The sequence below is a fragment of the Tamandua tetradactyla genome, chromosome 11 (assembly GCF_023851605.1).
Source record: "Tamandua tetradactyla isolate mTamTet1 chromosome 11, mTamTet1.pri, whole genome shotgun sequence".
NCBI lineage: Eukaryota > Metazoa > Chordata > Mammalia > Pilosa > Myrmecophagidae > Tamandua > Tamandua tetradactyla.
Window position 1 is genome coordinate 75,540,933 of NC_135337.1, and position 17,893 is coordinate 75,558,825.

Sequence of the window (17,893 nt, forward strand, 5' to 3'; positions counted from 1 at the left end):
TCCTGATGGAGTGAGGCAACACCTTAATCTAAATAATTTCATCAGAAAGTTTGGCTTACAATGGGTTCATGCGCACAAGAACGGGGTAAGTTTGAGAACATGTATTTCTGGGGTACCTAGCTCCAAGCCACCATACTGGGGTGTTCCATGACATAAGAAGGGGCAGGTAGGAAACCAAGGTCACCCCTGTGTCTCTCTGGAGGTCTTTGGACTCATCTGAATACTGTCTTCCTTCCCCCTCCCCTTCTCTCTGTGCACATGGGCCTTTCCAGCCTAACACAGCCTTGAGCCAGACACACCCACCTTTCTGGAGAGGAGATTGGGTTGGTCCAGTGTGAGTCAGGTATCCACCAAGGCTCAGTCCAGCCCAGGTACTCAATCATATCTGATTCTGGGGGCCCCTCCCAACCTCTGTGCACCTGGTACCATCCCAGGGTTCTTAAAGGAAGCTTCTGGGCATCTGAGGGTGGTACTCACGGAACTTGGGGCAATACCAATTTACCAATTAATATGGAATTATTTCAATAATCTAATGTCCCCTCAATGACCCTCTGCCCACCCACTCAGGTCTTGGGGACGAGTTCTTCACTGCCCACCCCGACCCGCCTCTCCTGTCTGACCAGACCCTCCCACCTCCTGCCTCGCACAATTTCCCATCCCGTCTTAGTTCCCATCAAGGCCACGTCCTCCAAAGAGACTTCTCTGTTCATTCCATCCCCTTTTGTTCTATGTCCATAGAAACCAAGACCCGGCTGGTTTATATGGACCAGTAGGAAGATCTGCACAGAGGGGAAATTATGGGCATGGGAGACCAAACAGGACAGGTTAGAAATGAAAGTGGTTTATGCTGTTGGATGTTTAACAATCAACTGTCCAGAGAAAAAAGATGAGTATATACATGTGTACATGTGTTTGTTATAACTGCTACTGGTATAAACAATGTGGCACAATTTGAAAATGTTTATGAAATATAAAATACTCTTCACTGCAAATTCCACAGTCAATGGACTTTAGAATACCTTCCCTGGTTTTACACAAACTCTCCTATTGTAGTCAATGTACAGCTGCAACTGACAAACAAATGGAGTTCCAACATTGTGAATGAAGGTTGATACTCTCCTATTTTAAAAAGTAAACTGAAATGAAACAAAGACTCATAGCTTCGTTTCACTTGTTCGTCCATGATGCAACCCCTTGGCTAAATCATGTCGTGGTTTACAAATGCTGGAGGAATACTTCCTCAATTTGGGGGTGTTTGTTAGTCACAGTGTAACAGCTACAGCCAGGACATTTTTAAATTGAAGCTATATTTTTAGCATTATCATTTCCTCCACTTAAAGAATTATCATTTTCTTAAGTCTGGAAGACAATCCATCAAGTCCAGATTTAATTGTCGTATTTGCTGATTTCCCTCCCACTATGGCCAATTTCATGCTGGAGGAAGTCAGAGAAGAAGGAATTGGGAAGAGATGGGCAGCAAGAGGCCATGATACCTTCTCTTCACCACGCAGTTGCAATAGATGAAAAAAAACAAAAAAACCCTCAAGATCAGCTTTGTGAAATCTTGGAATTTTATTCCTCTTGCTCTCTGCTGTATCCTCAGCACCTAAAATAGTAGGTATTTAATAAATATGTGTTGGATGAATGAATGACACACGGTTACAAGTACACCAAAAACTAGCCCCACATGGGGGACTCTAGATGAGTCTATTTCTTTGATAATAACATAAATAAGGATTGGGGGGGAGGGGGGGCTTGGACTGTTTTGTTTGCTGAGGTGTCCCCATCACCTGCCCAGTACCTGGTACAGAGCTGGGGGTCAATAAATATAAATTGAAAGAATTCATATAAAGTACACCATCTGAGCTCGAGCCCAGTATAAATACCAAAAGTTCCAGCTGGAGCAGGGATAGGTGGAGAGACGGAATCGGAATTCCTGACCCTCCTTGAGGCCAGGCGAGCAGCAGGGACGCCCTGCCCAGCCCGGTGAGGTAGAGCGCCGGGCCCCAGCACCAGGGGCCCGAACAAAATGAAGGCAGGATCCAGTCTCTGTACAGGGGACAAGGGGGGATGCTTCAGGTGGGCCGCGGTGAGGGGAGTACAGAGGGGTCTTCTGCTGCCACTCGGAAGAGTCCCAAGGTCGTGGCACCCTGGGTGAGCTGCCAGGCTTCTCTGGCCGCAGCCGTGGCCAAGGCGCTCAGGTGGACGCTCAGGCGCTGACCGGCGCCCAGGTGCAGCAGGCGGTCCCGGGAGCCAACCGCCAAGTTCGCAGCCTCCGAGGCGGAGGCGGAGGTGGAGGAGAGGGAGGAAGAGGAGGGCGGCAGGGCCACTGTCAGCACCAGCGCTGCGGCGTCGGAAGGCGGCTGCTGCAAGTGCAGGGCGAGGGACACCGAGCCCGCGTCCGTGTCCACGCCGTCGCTGACCACCACGCGCTGCAGCTCCAGGCGCAAGAAGACATAGTAGACGCCGGCCGCGGCTACCACCAGCTCCTGGGTGTCCGCGTCGTAGCGCAGGCCCTGCGCCAGGGACACGCCTGCCAGGCCCAAGTCGCTGTACCAGTGCAGGGGGCCATCGGTCAGCCGCACTGCGGAGAAAGGGGATGAGGGGGGCTTCGGTCAGGGCGGCGGGACCCAGACACCTCCCGGAATGGGGTGGTGGGCGGGGACTCAGACTGGGGGGGAGGGGTGAAAGAAGGATAGTCCTAGGGGAGCGCAGGGGGTGGGGGTGGGGGTGGGGGCCGGGGAGTGGACCGGACCGAAGAGAGAGGCGGAGGGGAAGCCTGTCCGGACGCGGGTTAGATCTGAGAGGTAAGGGGAAGGGAAGAGAGGGCGCGTCTGGGGGTGGGGGGGGTGGCGATGCCAGAAGACTTCGAGGAACGGAGAAGGTGAAAGGCCGCGGAGGAGAAGGAAGCTGGATGGGGGGCGGGGGGAGGCGAGGAGACCGGAACTCCGAGGGCAGAAGAGGGGACGGGAGCACCGTGTGACAAGGAGGGTTTTCGTAAGAGGGAAGGGAGGAGGAGCATGGGAAGGAGGGTCCGGCTGGGGGCTGGGGGTCGGGAAGGGGGAAGGAGAGGAATGTCTCAGCCCTGGGAGGATAAGGACCTGAGGTGGGCAACAGGTGTGGACTGGGATGGGGAGGAGAGGGCGACCCAGGAAGAGCAGGTGAAAACCAGGAAGAGGGCCAGGTGGAATGCAGGGAGGTGAGGGGATGCCTTTCAGAGAGGGGAAGGGGGATGGGCCAGATTGGGGGTGGTCAGACAGGGCGCGGGACACTCACCATCTCTGGCCACAAGTTGCGCGAACCCGCCCTGCGGAGAGAGGGAAGGAAGGAGGTGGGTGGGGGGTCCCCGCGCGCCCGCAGCTCCCCCGGAAAGTGCGAGGCTCTGCCCCCACCCACACGGGTCGTCCGGGTCCATGCCTCGAGCCTAAAGACACACACACACACACACACACACACACACACACACACACACACACACGCTGCTCCAAAGGAACACACAAACAGCCCTTCACACACAATCACGGCGTTGGTGGCTCAATCCTCCCCACGCCGGTTTTCCCGCAAGGACCGAGCACTCGAGGATTCGGGAGGCAAAAGTGGCGAGACCCCCGAGGGGCCCGGAAGCCCGATAGGGTCCCCTGGAGGTCCCAGTAGGGAAATGGGGAGCCTCCGAGGATGCGGGAGGAAAGCGGTTTTCGGGGATGGGAAAGGGAAGTGGGTCTCTTCAGGAGTTCGAGATCAAGAAGAAACGTCCCCTCGGGGTCTCGGATGGAGAAAGCCTGCCCCCCCCCACTCCCACCCCCGTCCTCCGGGACCCGGGAAATAAGCGCGGTCTCCCCGGGGGTGCCCCTCGGGAGCCCTGGATGGAGAAGGGGTCCCCTCGAGGGCCGCTGGAGCCTCTTCCCCTCGCCCAGGAGGCAGAGAGGTTCTCCCCGTGGGGGTGCGGGATAGGGGATCGGGTGCCCCAGGGAGAGGAGAGGAGAGGCGAGGAGGGGTCTGTCCCGGGGACCCGCGGGGCCCAGCTCGGGCCGCGTCTCACCTGCGGGAGGCCGGGGAGGCGGGCGCGGCCGTCGGGCGGGAGCTGGGGCAGCTCGCGGAGCCTGGGGCTGGACGCGGGAGCCGGCGGGGCGGCTGCCGGGGGCGCGGTCCAGAAGCGGGCGACGCAGATGGCGGCGCAGGCCCCGGCCAGCAGCATCAGCACGGTGCCCAAGGCCCAGCCGAGCCGGCGAAGGGCGCAGCCGGGGGACGCGGGGGGCCGCGGGGCCTCGGGGTCCGGGGTGGCGTCGCTGCTGGGGCGCATGGCCGGCGGGCTGGGGCGCTGCAGCCGGGGCCCGCGGGCAGCCGCTTTATAGCCGAGTCCGGAAGCTCAGGTTTCCGGGGCGGGGAAGGCGGGGATCCCTGGCGACGCGCCGGGAGGTGACCTCCACGGCCAAAGGGGACCCGGCGCGCTTCCCCTACTCCACCCCTCCCCCACCCCACCTTGTCTCTCTCCCTCTCCCTCTCTCTTTCTCTGAACTTGCCGTCTCCAACTTTCTCCTCGCTGGCTCCTTCCGTCGCTCTGTCTCCTTGACTCTGTTTCTCCACTTGCCGGGCCCCAGCTTTTCCTCTGCCATACTCTTTGCTTTTTTTTCTCCATATTCTCGCTCCTGTGTCTCTCGCTCCATCTTTCTCTGTGTCTCTGGGCATCTGTCTCTAACTCTCTAGCTCTGGCGGTGTTTCTCACTCTTTGTCTTTCTCTGTCTCTGTTCACTGTCCCTGCCTGTCCCTCTGCAGTGGGTCAAAAGGACCTTTCCACCTCTCTGTGGCCTGTTTTTACTCTCCCTCTCTGTCTTTCCCTGTCCCGGTGTCTCTCTGTCTTTCTTTCCTTCTTTCTCTCCGCCTAGGTCTCTGTCTCTTGCTCTGTCTCTGATTCTCTTTGTCTCTTTCTCCTCCTAGTCACTCCGCCAGCCTCTCCCATCACAGCCCACTCCCCACCCCCACCCCACCCCCAAGCAGACACTCATAATGCAGAAGGATGGGGGGGTCAGCCTGACCTTGGCCCCCTTCTCCCCTGGAGCTTCTCCCCTGGAGCACTCCCCCCCCCCTTCCCGGAAGGCCCGGGAACCCTGAGTGCCTTGCTCAGCCCTCCCCCCACCCTGCTGCCCCTCCCCCAGGTTCCCGGGCCTTCCATGGCCTGCCCCCACCCACCCATCTGGACACTTCCCGCCAGAAGCCCCTCAGGACCCTCCAAGCAGAAGACTGGAGAGTCCAGGCAGAGAAATCCCCGATAGGATGGGGACAACCAGTCGGAGGAAACTCAAATTTCCCGTTTGCTCTGGCCTCTTGGAGGCGGGGGTTGGGAGGAGAAGCCCAGGGGGAAGCTGCTCCTGAGAGAGATGTGGGCGGTCCGGGGAAAGCCCTGGACTCACGTGGAAGCCCTGCCCCTACCCCAACGGCTGGGTGGACAGAGGCCAACTCTCTCTGCCCCTCTGGAGCCCCCACCATCCCCCCGAGAAAGGGGAGGGTGGACAGGACAAGAGATCTCTTTGCACACCTCCCAGAGTCAATGCCCATTGCACGGGGATTTTGGTTCAACTGAACAAATACCTTCTGATGCCAGTTCTGGGTTTACTCCTTGATGGCCCTTGCTGGGGAATTACAGAGAAAACGATAACGATACTGGCAAGTTTTGACAGAACGTTGCAAGGTGCTAGGTGCTTCCGTTATACCAGAGGCTCTCAAAGTGCAGGGCCCCAACCAGCAGCAGCCGCTTGACCTGGGAACTTGTCAGCAAGTTCTACAACCCCAGCCCAGACCTACAGGCACTCTAGGAGTGAGGGACCAGCAATCTGTGTTCTCGGGGACCTCCAGAAGATAGTGCATTCATAAAGCAGACATCAGTGCTTCTCCCAAGCAGGGCAGCAAGCCAGTGATGGTCTTTGTTTGTGTGTGTTTGTCTTTCCAGGGAGCAGAAATGGCAGCGTTTCTCGATAAGAGGCTCAGGATGATTCTGCAAACCTGAGCATGTAAATGCTAAAGCTGACACCATACCAATCCTCATCTCCACTCACCCCAGTACCCAGAAGAGAGGAGGAGCCTGAAGAGAGATTCAAAGATGTTTTTGTTTGTTTTTGGGTGCATGGTCCGGGATTTGAACCCGGGTCTCCACATGGAAGAGGAGCATTCTACCACTGAACCACCCATGCACCCAAGATGGAAAGATGTTGGTGCAAACTGCAGTGTTATAACCCTGCAGAGAAGCTCACAGGCCACAGGCAATTCAGAGTTGTCTCTAACATCTTCACCCTAAAGCGTGTGAGCAAACACCCAGGGACCACCGGTGTGAACTGGCAAAAGGACAGAATGAGGAATTCTGAGGAATCTGAAGTGAGGTCACTTCCTCGGACAACTTTCCCTCAGTGCCCATTGTTTCATCTGCCCATCCGACTTGCATTCTAGCACTCTCCACCCTTCGAAATGTTTCTGTTCATTTGTAATGTTTACTTGCTTAGAACTGTTTCCCAAGTAGACTGTGAGTGCTTTAGAGGCAGCAATTTAATCTGCAGGGTCAGAGTGGGGAAGAGACGGCATCCAAGGACAGTGAGAGGAAGGCCAGAAAGAGGGAAGGAGAGGATTGAAAGAGGTGATGGGGAGGCCAGTGTATTGGTGGCTCAGCAGCAGAATTCTCACCTGCCATGCCAGAGACTCTGGTTCAATTCCCTGAGCCTTCCCATGCCAAAGAAAAAAGGACACCTTTCAAGAGAGAGGAGAGGAGAAGGGTCAGATTGCGGGGTCGGAGAGGCACAGGCTGGGAGCCTAAATGGTTCTCCTCCCTCTCCTGGGGCTCCCCCTCCCCAGTGCTGCCCACCCCACCCCACCCCACCCCCAGAGGAGGGGTAGGGCAAATGGGGTGCCTTGTTTCCATTGTATCTCCATGCCTAGAATCTTGCAGGCATATTGAAGGAAGGAATCAATGAATAAATGAATTGTAGCAAGACCTTGATTTTGAACTTCAAGCTTCCAAAACCATGAGACGATAAATCCTGTTCTTTAAACCAGCCCCTGGAAGGTATCTCTCATAGCAGACCGGGATAAACCAAGACATTCTAGAACCAGGGCCAGTAAACTATGGCATCCAGCCTAATCCAGACTGCCACCCGTTTTTGTACTGCCCATGAGCTGAGAATAGTTTGGGGGGAGTTTGTTTTATAACGGTTGGATAAAATTCAAAAGAATACTATCATGTGATATTCAAATTTCGATGTCCGTCAAATTGTTTTTTTTTTTTTTTTTTTTTACATGGGCAGGCACTGGGAAACAAACCTGGGTCCTCTGGCATTGCAGGCAAGCAAGCATTCCTGCCTGCTGAGCCACCGTGGCCCACCCTCCATCAAGTTTTATTAGCACACAGCCATGCTCATTCCTTTGCGAGTCATCTGTGGTTGCTTTTGTGCTACCACAGCAGGGTTCAACAGAGACCGTCTGGCCTGCGAACTTGGAAATATGGACTCTCTGACCTTTTTCAGAAGCAGTTTACCACCTGTGCCCTAGAGGCTTGAATTCTAGCCCTTCTATTTTCTTGCTGTGAGACCTTGGACAAGTTGCTTCACCTCTCTGAACCTCATTTTACACATCTGTCAAATGGGACTATCAGTGGATCCCAAAGGGTGGTTGAAAGCTTGCTGTGAACCCAATTCCCAACTCAGAAGAATGCCCAGTAATTGTTTCTACATCTCTCTGGCACACCATCAAACCCATTATGCAGGAGAAACAGAGACTCCAAAAGATGAAGTCACCCGGCCAGCATCTCCCCATAACTGCTCTGAAGTTCTCTCTACACTGGGGGGCTTAGCAGAGTTCTTACACCCCTGCTAGAAAGGGGAAACAAGGCCTTGTAGCTCGGAGGAGACTCAGGCCTCAGCTGGGGTGCCCCGTGACGTGCTGTGGTTGGGACATCTGAGCCAGGCAGCCCCGCCCCACTGCGGGGCTCTCAGCACCCCACAATCAAGTCGCACGTCTGGACTCAGCTATCTCCCGTGGTGAGTGTGGGCCCTACTTTTCCTCTTCTACCAGGGGAAGGCCTCAATCCGCAACCCCACTGTTGCGGGCCTCAGTAATATTTAGTAATGGCACGAATGACATACAGCGTAGAAGTTAAGAGCAAGGGTAAGCAAAATCAAGGGCTCAAGGGAGGGATTGGGCAGGAAGCAGCTAGGGAGGGCACCTCAGTTCCTATCTGGGGACCCTCCTTCCCACCTCTGAGGCCCAGTAAACAAACACTTCCTCCAGGAGGCACACCTTAATTTTTCCTGGCAAAAATACCTTTCCTCCTCTCAGGGTTCCATGTCACCCCCATCCCCAGCCAGTGACCTCCCCCCAGGTCAGCTATTTAATTGGGCTGGATCCTCTGTCTCCCCCTGGGCAGAGCTAAATCCTAACAGAGGACATTTATGAGGTTTGCTGAGTAAGTGAGCATGGCAAAGAGCAAGGGCATAAGGGGCGAAGAGGTATGTAAACAGAGAAAGGAGACAGAGAAGAAAAGAAACAAGTGGCATTGGTTTGACATGTGTCAAAAAAGGAAAGAGACACAAGAAAAGAGGACTGCGTCATCCAAGTTGGTTGAGTAGATCTGGAAAAACCAAGTCAGGCACGTGGTATAATGTAAGTGTTGCAAAGTTTGCTTGTGCCAAGCAATTATGCTTTGCAGTGTTGCAGTGCACACCCAGATACTGCAGGGTTGTGATGTTGTATCCTCGGGGGTACAGGATTGGGGAGGTCTTGGCGTGTGTTTCTAGTTGAAGAACAACACAGCATAGGATCCAAACCGCTTGCCTTCAAATCCCAGCTCTGCCCCTGGCAAGCTGAAGACCTTGGGGAAATTGCTTTGCATCTGTGGGCCTCAGTTTCCCCCTCTGTGAAGGGGGTGTCTAATACCAGTGACCGCTTTGCAGGGTTTTGTCCATAATCAAGGGGTCAGAGTGGTGCCTGGCACACAGTCGGCGCTCAATAGGGCCAGCCATCATGGCTGCCGGACGTCTCTACATGACAATCTATGTTCGAGCATCTATCTCCTAGACAAATCCCCAGGGTTCAAAATGAATGCAAACATCGGGGGCCAAACGACCGATGGGTCACATCTGTTGCAAAAGTGTTCAGAATGGAAACGAGGTGAATCAGAATCGGTTTGGGGACCAGGAAGGGTGAGTCAACTCGATAGAGATCTTCAAGGGATAACAAAACAAAGCAACATGCAGGATGTACAGAACACTGGGTTTTGTCTCAGGGCAGAGACAGACTTGCGTAGAATATTTCTGGAAGGTATACTGAAAGCTGTGGGTCACTGGTGAGAGATGCGAGGCTTTCACTGTACTAGTGTCTGTTTGTTCCACTTGCATTTTCCGGGCACGGGCCATTTTCAAAACTATGCATTCAGCACCAGAACTGTAGTCACATGTGCACACACAGAGAAAAAAACCAGGGCCCAGAGGTGTTTGGAAGAAGGGAAACTTTAGCGCCACTGACATCAAGGGCAGGAAATGGCATATCTCAGCTGAGGATAGTGGAAGGCCAGGTTTGCGGTCACTGGGGACAAAGAAAGCCCCAGTCTGCCCAAGAGGAAAACATAAGAGGGCCACCATTTGGCAGCGACTTTCCGAATCACCCGGGGAGGTGCCTTCAGGCACCGCAACCGTCACACACAAAGTCACAATCACACAAACCGAGACAGACACACAACAAACATGCAAACACACGTCCACATTCACAGAAGCAGGCACCTTGGGCAGCCACCAAAGCCAATCGCACATGAGGGTGCACGGGAGATGCACTTTCATGGCACACACAATCACACAAACCAAGACAGACACACAGACACAACACACACACACACACAGACATGCAATCGCACACACAGAAACAGATGGCTGGGGTCAGCCACCCAAGACGGGCACAAGCGCAGGGACACAAGACACATACATTCAGGGCGCATGTAATCATGCGCACCGAGACAGATGAACACACAATCACACCCACTGACACAGAACCCAGAGGCGCAATCATAGATACACACAGGGGCAGCCGCAGAAACAACCCACAGGCACACACAAGGACACACGTGAAGGATACACACAACTGCACACACATAGGGAGACCCAGGGACACGCACTTCAGGCACGCACAAAATCACTCATGCCAATAGACCCCCCGACACACAATCATGGTGGGCTAGGGACAGTCCTGAGAGCTACATGGTTCTGTGTGGCACCTCGCAGGGTATAGACACAAAATCACAGCAGAGAAAGTCATGGAGAGAGTCCCTGTCACTTGCCCAGATCCAGGACGCGTGGGAGTCGGGGGCAGCCACGGTCACACGTCCCCACCAACTCATGCCCACTAATAAACAGTCCCACAGAGACTCAGGGACTCTGGGAAAACGCAGAAGCGCGAAGATGCCGCACGCACCCACGGTCGCACTCTGACTCCGGCAGGCCTGGAGAGGCGAAAAGACAAAGGTAGCGCAACCCAAAGGGGCCCAGAAAGACACGCAGGCCTGCCTCCACTGTTGTCCGGGTCACCCAGGCGCCACCCCAATCTCGAGAGAGTACCGAGGCTCCCCTTTCTGAGGGATCCCTCCCATCCTCCCTCTTCGGGGCACCGGGACGTCCACCTCTGGGCCTCTTCTCTTCGCAGCTCCACTGCGCGCAGGCGGTGCGCGCCCCCTGGCCGGCCAGCAGCCGCGGTGCAGGAGCCTGGGGCCCTGGGGCAGGTTGCCATTGGCCCTGGGGCGGGTCCCCTTCGGCGTGCGGCCACCAAAGAGGGACGCCCGGGGCGTCCAGAGGGGACGGCGGCCGTAGGACCCAGAACACAAACACCTTGCGCGGCCCAGCCATGGCTCTCAGCCAGAAAGAGACCCGACAGAGCCCGCCCCAGACGGAGATCCGATGACCCGCATATTGGAAACGGCTGCGTCGTACTCGGCCACCAATAGGGTGAGCTCGCCCCGCCCCATGCCCGACTGCGGGGCCCTGCCCATGCCCCACCCCGCCCACCTCCCTGCCCTTCTCCTTGGCCTCCTCCCAGCCACCCTCCTCACAGGTTCTGCTCACACCCGCCCCGCCCACTTCCCTTGTCATTCTCCTTGGGCTCCTCCCACTTCCCTGCCACCCGCCTCCTGGCTCTGCCCACACCCCGCCCCGCCCACTTTACTTGTCATTCTCCCCCGACCCCGCCCACTCCCGGGCTCATTCACTTTTCTGGCTTTCTTAGCCCCGCCCCATTGCCTCTGGAGGCTCCGCCCCATTCTGGATTCTTTCCAGATCCCTGTGCACCCTTCCCAATCGAATCCTGGATCCATCTCCATCCCTCTCCTGACTTCTCTAGGGACTTTTCTTCGTCCTGGTCTTATTTCTTTAGGCCTCGCCCCCTTTATTCTGCCCCACCTTCTTCCAGGCCCCACCCACACCACCAAGACCCCGCCCCAAAGCGGCCAAAAGCCACGTGCGTGTGTGGGGGGAACTGCGAACCTCGCTGAGAAAGACCCAGGGGCCTCACCTTCGCGGCCTCTGCCCGCGGTGGTCTTCGCCCTCCAGGCCCGCCTCTCTCGAGCTGGGACCCGGCTCGGGAGCTCTAACCCCAGGCCCGGTGGGCGCGCCCATCCCGTCACATCACCCCCGCAGTGGACAAACTCGCCACATACGGCCATGGCCCTGCCCAAGCTGGTGGTCCGGCAGCGGTGCCTGTGACCTGGGGACCCGCGCAGGACGCCCCCGCCCCCGCTGCCGCGTTCCGGGCCCGCCAGGATGTTGGTGGCTTTAGACGTGCTCTGTCTGCTGCTGGGTGAGCCCCCTCCCCCATACAGATCCCCGATGGGTGGCGAGGGTGTCGGTCTGTCTGTCTGTCTTTATCCGAGGGTCACCAACCGGGGAGCTAACCGCCTGCCCTAGCCAGTGTCCTTAGGTGGTGGGTCTCTGCACCCCCGCGTGGGTCGGTGTGTTTCTGGGGTGTCCGTGTGAGTGGAAGAGAAAAGGACCCCCACAAACGAGGCTTTTGTGTCCAGAGCACTTCAGACCCCCCTTCCTGGGTCTGTGTGCTGGGTTCAGTCTGGTTGTATGTATTTTGGGGTGTGGATATCTTTGAAGGGGGTGCTGCCTGGTGGCTGGACAGGGTCGGGGGTGTGTCAGGTTGTGTTGCATATCTCAGCACACTGTGTGTCTTTGTTGGTATGTGTGTACTTGGGTTTCGCTGCATGTCTTTGTTGTACTTGTATCTGTGTGTCTGTCTTTGTATCTATGTCTGGCTGAATTGGTATCAGGAACTGGTTGTCAAGGATATTCGTGTGTATGTGTGTGTACGTAGCAGGGCTCTGGCTGTGTGTTACACTGGGTTGGGGAAAGTGTGGTGCTTGCTCTGCATCTGTGCGGGTGACTCCTATGTATATACCTGGTCCATTGACGCATGTGTGTTTCTGGGTCTGTTCCAGCCTCTGCACAATGTTTGTCTGTCGATACATTGTGTGTCCATGTGTGTCTATCTGATCCGTGCCCAAGTCTGACTGCATGGTTGTATTGTGTAGCTATGTGTGTCAGACTCTTATGTGTGTACATCTGGGTTCTTTGAAGCTGAACTTGCCTGGGGTCTCGAAGCATGGCTGCCATACGCAGCCTCCCATTCCCCAGTGGAGAGAGCCAGTGACCAAAGCCCCCTCTGTAGAGGGAAAGCCAGGCTGGGACCCTAGCTTTGCTCTCCCAGTCCAGGAAAGGAGCTGAGACTGCAGGAAGCTGGATTCCACCAAGCTTCAGTGGGCAGCAGAAAGGGCTGGGTCTCGGAGGGGGTGACAAGCAGAGATTCCCTTGCCTGGCCACTCATGCGGCATGAGACTCACACGCACCCACAATGGTCACATCAGTAGCCCCCAGCTAAGTTAGGCACAGTGCCACATACAGTGGCATAAACTCACACACAGGCCCCAGACAGAACCAAGCATGCGCATGCACGTGCCAGCACAACTCAGGGACACACACCTAGCTCACAGACAAGAGGACACACACTTGGTTGTGACACCTGCACTACAGACACACACCAAAACACACATCTGGACTCATGCATATCCGTTAGCACACAGCAGTGTGTACCACACATACACACACACTTCCATAGACACACACAGCCACAAACAAGAAAGACTTCACACACACCAAGAAAGACACACATTCATATCCACAGTGTCACAGCTCCATAGAAACATACAGACCAGGAAACACACATCCACAGATTCACAGAGACATATGTATATGGAAGTAGATATCCACAAATGCGCACACACACACACACACATTCACAGATGCAAAAACATACAGAGCCACAGATATGCATATATACAAAGACACAAACATAGTCACACCCACTCCAGAAAAGGCAAGCCCTCCTACCTTTACCCCCTCAATAACCTGAGCCCCTTACACAACCCAAGGGTGCCATATCTGCCCACCCCTCCCACACCCCCATCATCTCCTACAACCAGGAAAGGATGTTGACTGCAGGGGATAGAGGACCCCACTCAGAGATGGGTCCCTGGGACTCTGTCCTTCCCCAGCTTCCGACCGCACTACTATCCCTGAACACGTTTCCCAACTTCTCACCCTCCAACTGTCACCCAGGTCCAGGGCTGCAGGGAGGACAGTCTGGAGAGGGCCTGAGGGTACCAAGCCTCAGGTGACCTGTGCCTGGATGGGGTCTTCTCTGCCCCTGCAATCAGCACCCCCACCATCCTGTGTGAGAGCAGTTCGATGGTGCCTCACATCCAGGGCTTCTTTTGTGATGACACCTCCATCAGATACCCCCGGGTGGCTTGTTTCAGCCCTCATTACCACAGGCTTCTTGATCTCCATTTTCACAGTATGGGGCTGGCCACCGTCACCCCACGCAGTGGGGACAGGCCTCAGCAAGCTGCGCTTCTTTACCTGGTGACCCCAGAAGCCCCGCCCCTTGTAGGGCAGGAGGGAGTCCCACCTCTTTTCCTCATCACGTGGGCAGAACGTTCCTTGAGGAAAAAGCCATTGTGGGCACAGGACGGAGGAAATGTCTGCCTCTCTGCCTCTGGGCTGCAGCAAGGAAGGAAGTTCAGCCCCTTTCCCTTGTAGATGGGGAATCTCCACCCCTTATATGCACAAAGCAGGAAATCCTATCCCTTTTCTGGTGAGTAGGAAATCTCCCCTTTCCAAACCTAAGGGGAAAGCCCTGCCTCTTCCTCCTGGTGAAAAAAGAAGTCCCACCATTTCCAGGCATTTAAAAGGAAGTCCCACCCCTTTTCCTGGTGTAATAGGAAGTCCCACCCCTTTCAGGATAGGGGACAGGAAATCCTGCCATGGTCTGACATAAAATAGGAGGATGGACCAACCGTTTTCTTGGTACAGCAGGAAGTCCCACCCCTTTCAGGTAACGGGACAGGAAACCCTGCCCATGTCTGACATAAAGTAGGAGGACGGCCCACCCCTTTTCTTGGTACAGCAGGAAGTCCCACCCCTTTCAGATAACAGGACAGGAAATCCTGCCAGTGTTTGATGAAGGGGGGGGGGTTCCCACCCCTTTTCCTTGTGAAATGGGAAGCCATGCTTCTTCCCCCAGCAAAATGGGAAGTCTTGCCCCTTCTAGGCACAGGGATGGGAGAAGTCTTCCATTTTCTCATAGTGAAATTGAGAAACTGCCCCCCCCACACACACACACACAGGTTTTTGTGGGTTGAGTGGAAAGCTACTCTCTTTTCCCTGAGAAATGGGAAGTACAACCTGTCTGAGACAATGAGTAGAGGGACTTACACACTTTTACTGCCAATCGTCCCCCAAAAAAGAACACCCACCCATTATTGGCCCCGCAGATCAGCCTGGGAGAGGTGCTGCACGTCCAGAGGCTGCAGCTGAACTCATGGGCCTTCACAGACAGCACCTACGTGATCATGGTCTACAAGCAGCTGCGCTCCTTCATCTCCGGTGGCATGGTCAACTGCTCCCTGGCCAACATCACCAAGATGACCAGGGGACACCTGCGGCCCCACTTCCTGGCTGTGTGCCAGCCAGACACGACCTCCTTCAACCATGACAGCGGCTTTATCTCCAACTACACCTGCACTGGAGACCCCGCCGAGGTCCTCGAAGCCTGGCTGGTCCTCGAAGCCAGCCAGGTGGGTAGATGGGGAGGGGGTAGCATCCCCACTCCAGCCCCCACTGATCTCGACCTCCTTCCTGTTCACATCCCCGGGAAGTCTTGTTCAGAACACACCGCCTTTGGAATGTACTCCATGTTGTATCTGATGTACAGAGGCTGTATCAGCTGCAGCCTCTGGACGTGCAGCACCTCTCCCAGGCTGACCTGCGGGGCCGATAACGGGTGGGTGTTCTTTTTTGGGGGACGATTGGCAGTAAAAGTGTGTAAGTCCCTCTACTCATTGTCTCAGACAGGTGTATCATACACCTGGCTGGGCCACAGGCCACTCCATTGTACCCCTACACACACACACACACACACACACACACACACACACAGGCTTGGTGCTGGCAATGCCAGGCACCGCTTAAACAGAGCTTGTGTGTGCTCCTGGAGTTGCGGAGGTGGGGCAACAGTGGGCAGGACCTCTTTCTTCTTAGGGCTCATTCAACATTGCAGCCCTGGAACAGCAGCTTCCAGAACCCTCTGTCTGCCTTCCCCGCAGCTGGAGAGGGCCCGTGCCAGGCTGTGTGCATGTCCAGGGCTGGCTCTGCTGAGAGGGAAGGGAAACCAGATATAGCTGAGGTGCAAATCTAAGGTCTTGGCTGTGGGTGGGGAGGAAAGAGGTATAGGGGGTACCCCTGGAAAGGAGCCAGTGATCCTTGGACCCAGGGGACCAGAACTGGAAGCTGAGTGCACACAGTGGAATCAGCCCAGAGCACCAGGGCACTGGGGTGGGCAGGCCCCACCCCCAACCCCAGGAGCGTCATGTGATGGTCACACAGCTGCCTTGACACCAGCTGCATTTTTTGCCTGAAAGATGCCTATTCCGCAGCCAGGCTTTTTTTTTTTTTTTTTTTTTTAAAGACCAAGGAACAACGTAACTATAGCATCCTGTAGTGATAAAAAGCAAGGGCTTGGGGGCCAGTATGTACAGATTCTATTCCTAGCCTCAACAGTGGATGACCTGGGGTGAGACACTTACCCTACTTGGGCCTCCATTTCCGCATCTGTAAAACGAATGCGCAGATAGCACCTACATCCGCAGGTGCTGTAGGTAAAATGTAAAATGTAAATGAGCCAACTCATGTAAAGCTCTTGAAACAGGGTCTGGCCATAGGATCTAACCTAAATGTCACTGCTATTATTAATAGTGGACAAAACAGACTCCTTGGTCCCCTGGGGTGGATGGGGGCCCGGGAGGGATGTGAACAGTGCTCGAGGCTCCCAGGTGGGATGGAAATGTGTTCCCCACCCCCTCCACCCCAGATGGATTCAAGTCACACACACCGGGAGGCAGGTGTGTGAGATCTTTCTGAGGTCTTGTGGGCCATTTTGTGAGCAAAATGTTCTGGCTCTCTGGAATGTCCCAGCATTTTGAAAGCTCCTCAGCTGCTGACGCTGGATTTCTCCCTGAAAACCCATGACAGCCGGTTTCCCTTTCTGCTATTGTCAAGGAAGCAGATTAAATGGGTGTTTCAAATGGGCTGGGTTTGGGTTTGTTTCCTTTGCAAAATCAGGAGCTCAGCCCTTTCACTTCATGGGTGCCACGAGGCCCACCTGGTTTGATTTGGAGACCCAGTGCCTGCAGGGGATGGAGGTGGGAGTACTGGGGACACAGGATGAGCCCACATGTGCGTTCTCAGCAGAGGACCTGGGAAGTCCTCAAGCAAATATCCAGCCATGCTCTTGATGCCAGCATAGAGCTCATGGCACAAGACTCTCATGGGGTGCAATGGGCTATACCCTCTTTAGGCGTTGGATGCCGCCCTCCACTTGTAAATGGCAAGGTGGAGCGTCCTGCCTTGCCACATGGCCGCCCAGGATGAGGCAGGCAGGTGGGAGCAAAAAAAAATGTATTTCCAGGGCCCAGCCCGGCTGGAAACGCCCCACGCAGTCTTCCAAGGCGCCGTCCCCACCTGCTCGCTCCCCAGATCTACGTACAGGCTCGCTACCGCGGATGCAAGACCAAGCTCTTATGGCCCACAGTACAGCCCTTTTTCTTGGCCCTGGCACTGTGTGCCAGCTACATCTGCACCCTGGATTACTGGCATCACCCCCACGACATGGCTATCAGATTCCTGCAGGGCATCTTGGTGGCCGTCTGGGCGGTAGGTGCTATTGGTGGCCACGTGGGTCCCAGGGACCATCTGCTGGCCCCAGGGTCGTGAGCACACCTGACAGCCCTTACCTCCCAGGGGTGGAGCCCAGGAGAGGCCAGAGCTGGGCAGGGCAGCCACGGGATCAGCCCATCCCAAACCCCTCTCCCCTTCATCTGCCACAGGCTTTCTATATCGCCAGCCTCTTTGGCCCTCAAAAGGAGCTGCACTGCCAGATCCCAGCAGCTCCAGGTGCTGGACAGCGACCCGCTACTTTCAAGCCCCTGCCTCCTTCCCCTCACAGCTGAATCGTCCCCTGCCGAACACCAAGATGCCCAAAGGATGTCCTGACGTGTGAAAAGGTAGAGGGCCCAGCAGGGTCTGCACTATCCAGGAAGCTGCCCCCTTCCAGGTGTGTCCACTCACACAGCGCCACCTCTCTGGGGGCTGATTCCATACCCCAAATCAGCCCTACCCTGCTGGCTTGACGCAAGCAACCCCATTTTTCTGAAGCTTAAACCTATGCCCCAAATCAGCCCCTTCCCACTACGCCACTTCCACTTTTTTTTTCATTTTTTATTTTAAGACGTATTAAAAAATTAAGAAACGTCAACACG

The 17,893-nt window shown here is 55.5% G+C and overlaps 2 protein-coding genes across 2 annotated transcripts; one reads left to right on the plus strand and one right to left on the minus strand.

The window, feature by feature from the left end:
- Positions 1-649: 649 nt before the first annotated feature.
- TNFSF9 (TNF superfamily member 9) lies at positions 650-4,300 on the minus strand. Its single transcript, XM_077119532.1, has 3 exons — positions 4,040-4,300; positions 3,277-3,307; positions 650-2,584 (listed from the first exon to the last, which is right to left on the minus strand). The coding sequence occupies exons 1-3, from the start codon at positions 4,298-4,300 to the stop codon at positions 2,076-2,078; spliced, it is 801 nt and encodes a 266-aa protein (XP_076975647.1). The 3' UTR covers positions 650-2,075.
- A 10,123-nt stretch (positions 4,301-14,423) lies between these two features.
- On the plus strand, positions 14,424-17,856 carry LOC143649594 (uncharacterized). The gene is made up of 4 exons (XM_077119533.1): positions 14,424-14,478; positions 14,852-15,154; positions 17,044-17,288; positions 17,462-17,856. Exons 2-4 carry the CDS (start codon positions 14,930-14,932, stop codon positions 17,625-17,627), a joined length of 636 nt encoding a protein of 211 aa, XP_076975648.1. The 5' UTR covers positions 14,424-14,478; positions 14,852-14,929; the 3' UTR covers positions 17,628-17,856.
- The last annotated feature ends 37 nt before the right edge of the window (positions 17,857-17,893 follow it).

Excerpts from the sequence above, each read along its gene's own strand:
- TNFSF9 (XM_077119532.1), bottom strand. The coding sequence starts at position 4,300 with ATGCGCCCCAGCAGCGACGCCACCCCGGACCCCGAGGCCCCGCGGCCC. Across the intron at positions 3,308-4,039 it reads GCCTCCCCGGCCTCCCGCAG|GGCGGGTTCGCGCAACTTGT; the intron begins GTGAGACGCGGC and ends CTCTCTCCGCAG. Across the intron at positions 2,585-3,276 it reads GCAACTTGTGGCCAGAGATG|TGCGGCTGACCGATGGCCCC; the intron begins GTGAGTGTCCCG and ends CTTTCTCCGCAG.
- LOC143649594 (XM_077119533.1), top strand. The coding sequence starts at position 14,930 with ATGGTCTACAAGCAGCTGCGCTCCTTCATCTCCGGTGGCATGGTCAAC. Across the intron at positions 15,155-17,043 it reads TGGTCCTCGAAGCCAGCCAG|GGCCCAGCCCGGCTGGAAAC; the intron begins GTGGGTAGATGG and ends ATGTATTTCCAG. Across the intron at positions 17,289-17,461 it reads TCTTGGTGGCCGTCTGGGCG|GCTTTCTATATCGCCAGCCT; the intron begins GTAGGTGCTATT and ends CATCTGCCACAG.